The sequence below is a fragment of the Micromys minutus genome (assembly GCF_963924665.1).
Source record: "Micromys minutus genome assembly, chromosome: 12".
Taxonomy (NCBI): domain Eukaryota; kingdom Metazoa; phylum Chordata; class Mammalia; order Rodentia; family Muridae; genus Micromys; species Micromys minutus.
The window spans coordinates 48,141,646-48,143,090 of record NC_137981.1 but is presented as its reverse complement, the minus strand read 5'-3'; the positions used below and the strand labels follow the sequence as shown (position 1 = coordinate 48,143,090).

Below are 1,445 nucleotides of genomic sequence, written 5' to 3'. Positions count from 1 at the left end.
CAGACCATTTTCTTGATTGATGACTGACATGGGAGGGCCTAGCGCACCATGGGCAGTGCCATTGCTGAGATGGTGGTCCTAAGTTGTATAGGAAAGCTAATTGAGGTGTGTCTGGCTCCCGCTCTTACCGCCATTGCAGTACATTGAGTCCCATAGAGACAGCACCGAGGCAAGCAAGAGCTGGATAAGCATTCGGCGACTCTTGTGCCTCGCGGAGGAAAATCAACTAAACATGGGCAAAGGAGATCCTAAGAAGCCGAGAGGCAAAACGTCCTCATGTGCATTCTTTATGCAAACCTGCCGGGAGGAGCACAAGAAGAAGCACCCGGATGCTTCTGTAAGCTTCTCAGAGTTCTCCAAGAAGTGCTCAGAGAGATGGAAGACCATGTCTGCTAAAGAAAAGTGGGAATTTGAAGATATGGCAAAGGCTGACAAGGCTCGTTATGAAAGAGAAATGAAAACCTACATCCCCCCAAAAGGGGAGACCAAAAAGAAGTTCAAGGGCCCCAATAAACACAAGAGGCCTCCTTCGGCCATCTTCTTGTTCTGTTCTGAGTACCACCCAAAAATCAAAGGTGAGCATCCTGGCTTATCCATTGGTGATGTCGCAAAGAAACCAGGGGACATGTGGAACAACACTGCCGCGGATGACAAGCAGCCCTATGAGAAGAAGGCTGCCAAGCTGAAGGAGAAGTACGAAAAGGATATTGCTGCCTACAGAGCTAAAGGAAAACCTGATGCAGCGAAAAAGGGGGTGGTCAAGGCTGAAAAGAGCAAGGAAAAGAAAGAAGAGGAAGATGAGAAGGATGAAGAGGAAGATGATGATGAATAAGTTGGTTCTAGTGCAGTTTTTTTCTTGTCTATAAAGCATTTAACTCACCTGTAGACAATTAACTCCTTTTAAAGAAAAAATTGAAATATATAAAAAAAGAAAGAAAGATAATTGAACAAGTCATAGAGACCAAACAGCATTCCTCCATGTCTTTTGCATGAGCTGTTCCATGTCTCCCCTTTACTGTAGACTGTAGGCCATAAGAAATGAACCCTTTCCTTTTTAAGTAGCACTTGGTCAAGATGTTTAACAGAGGAATAGGAAACCAACTAGGACACCTTGTTAACATGTTTTTTTTTTTTCTTTACTATATGGTCCAGACTTGCCTCCAACTCACAATTCTCCTTCTCTCTTAGTAGCATGGGGAGTATCAGGGTTACAGGTATTTATATCTAACTTTGATTCATTTCTTGGGAAAACTACATCTAACTGAGATTTATGAAAATAAAGGATTGAGAAGTAAAACCATATGTAAAGGTTTGTAAATGAGGTATTAAACTCATAGAAAAAAATGTTAATAGAAGAATTGTTTAGCTTTACTTCCGTAGATTTTGTTCCCAACCACTGTTTCCACCTCTTTGGAAGACAAGAAACAGGGTCTTAAATAAGAAGA

General features: G+C 41.9%; 1 protein-coding gene across 1 annotated transcript; it reads left to right on the top strand.

Moving 5' to 3' along the window:
* Positions 1-232: 232 nt before the first annotated feature.
* LOC308428348 (high mobility group protein B1-like) lies at positions 233-832 on the top strand (the record flags this gene model as incomplete). The annotated part of the gene is made up of 1 exon (XM_080926750.1): positions 233-832. The coding sequence occupies one exon, from the start codon at positions 233-235 to the stop codon at positions 830-832; it is 600 nt and encodes a 199-aa protein (XP_080782876.1).
* Between the last annotated feature and the right edge of the window lie 613 nt (positions 833-1,445).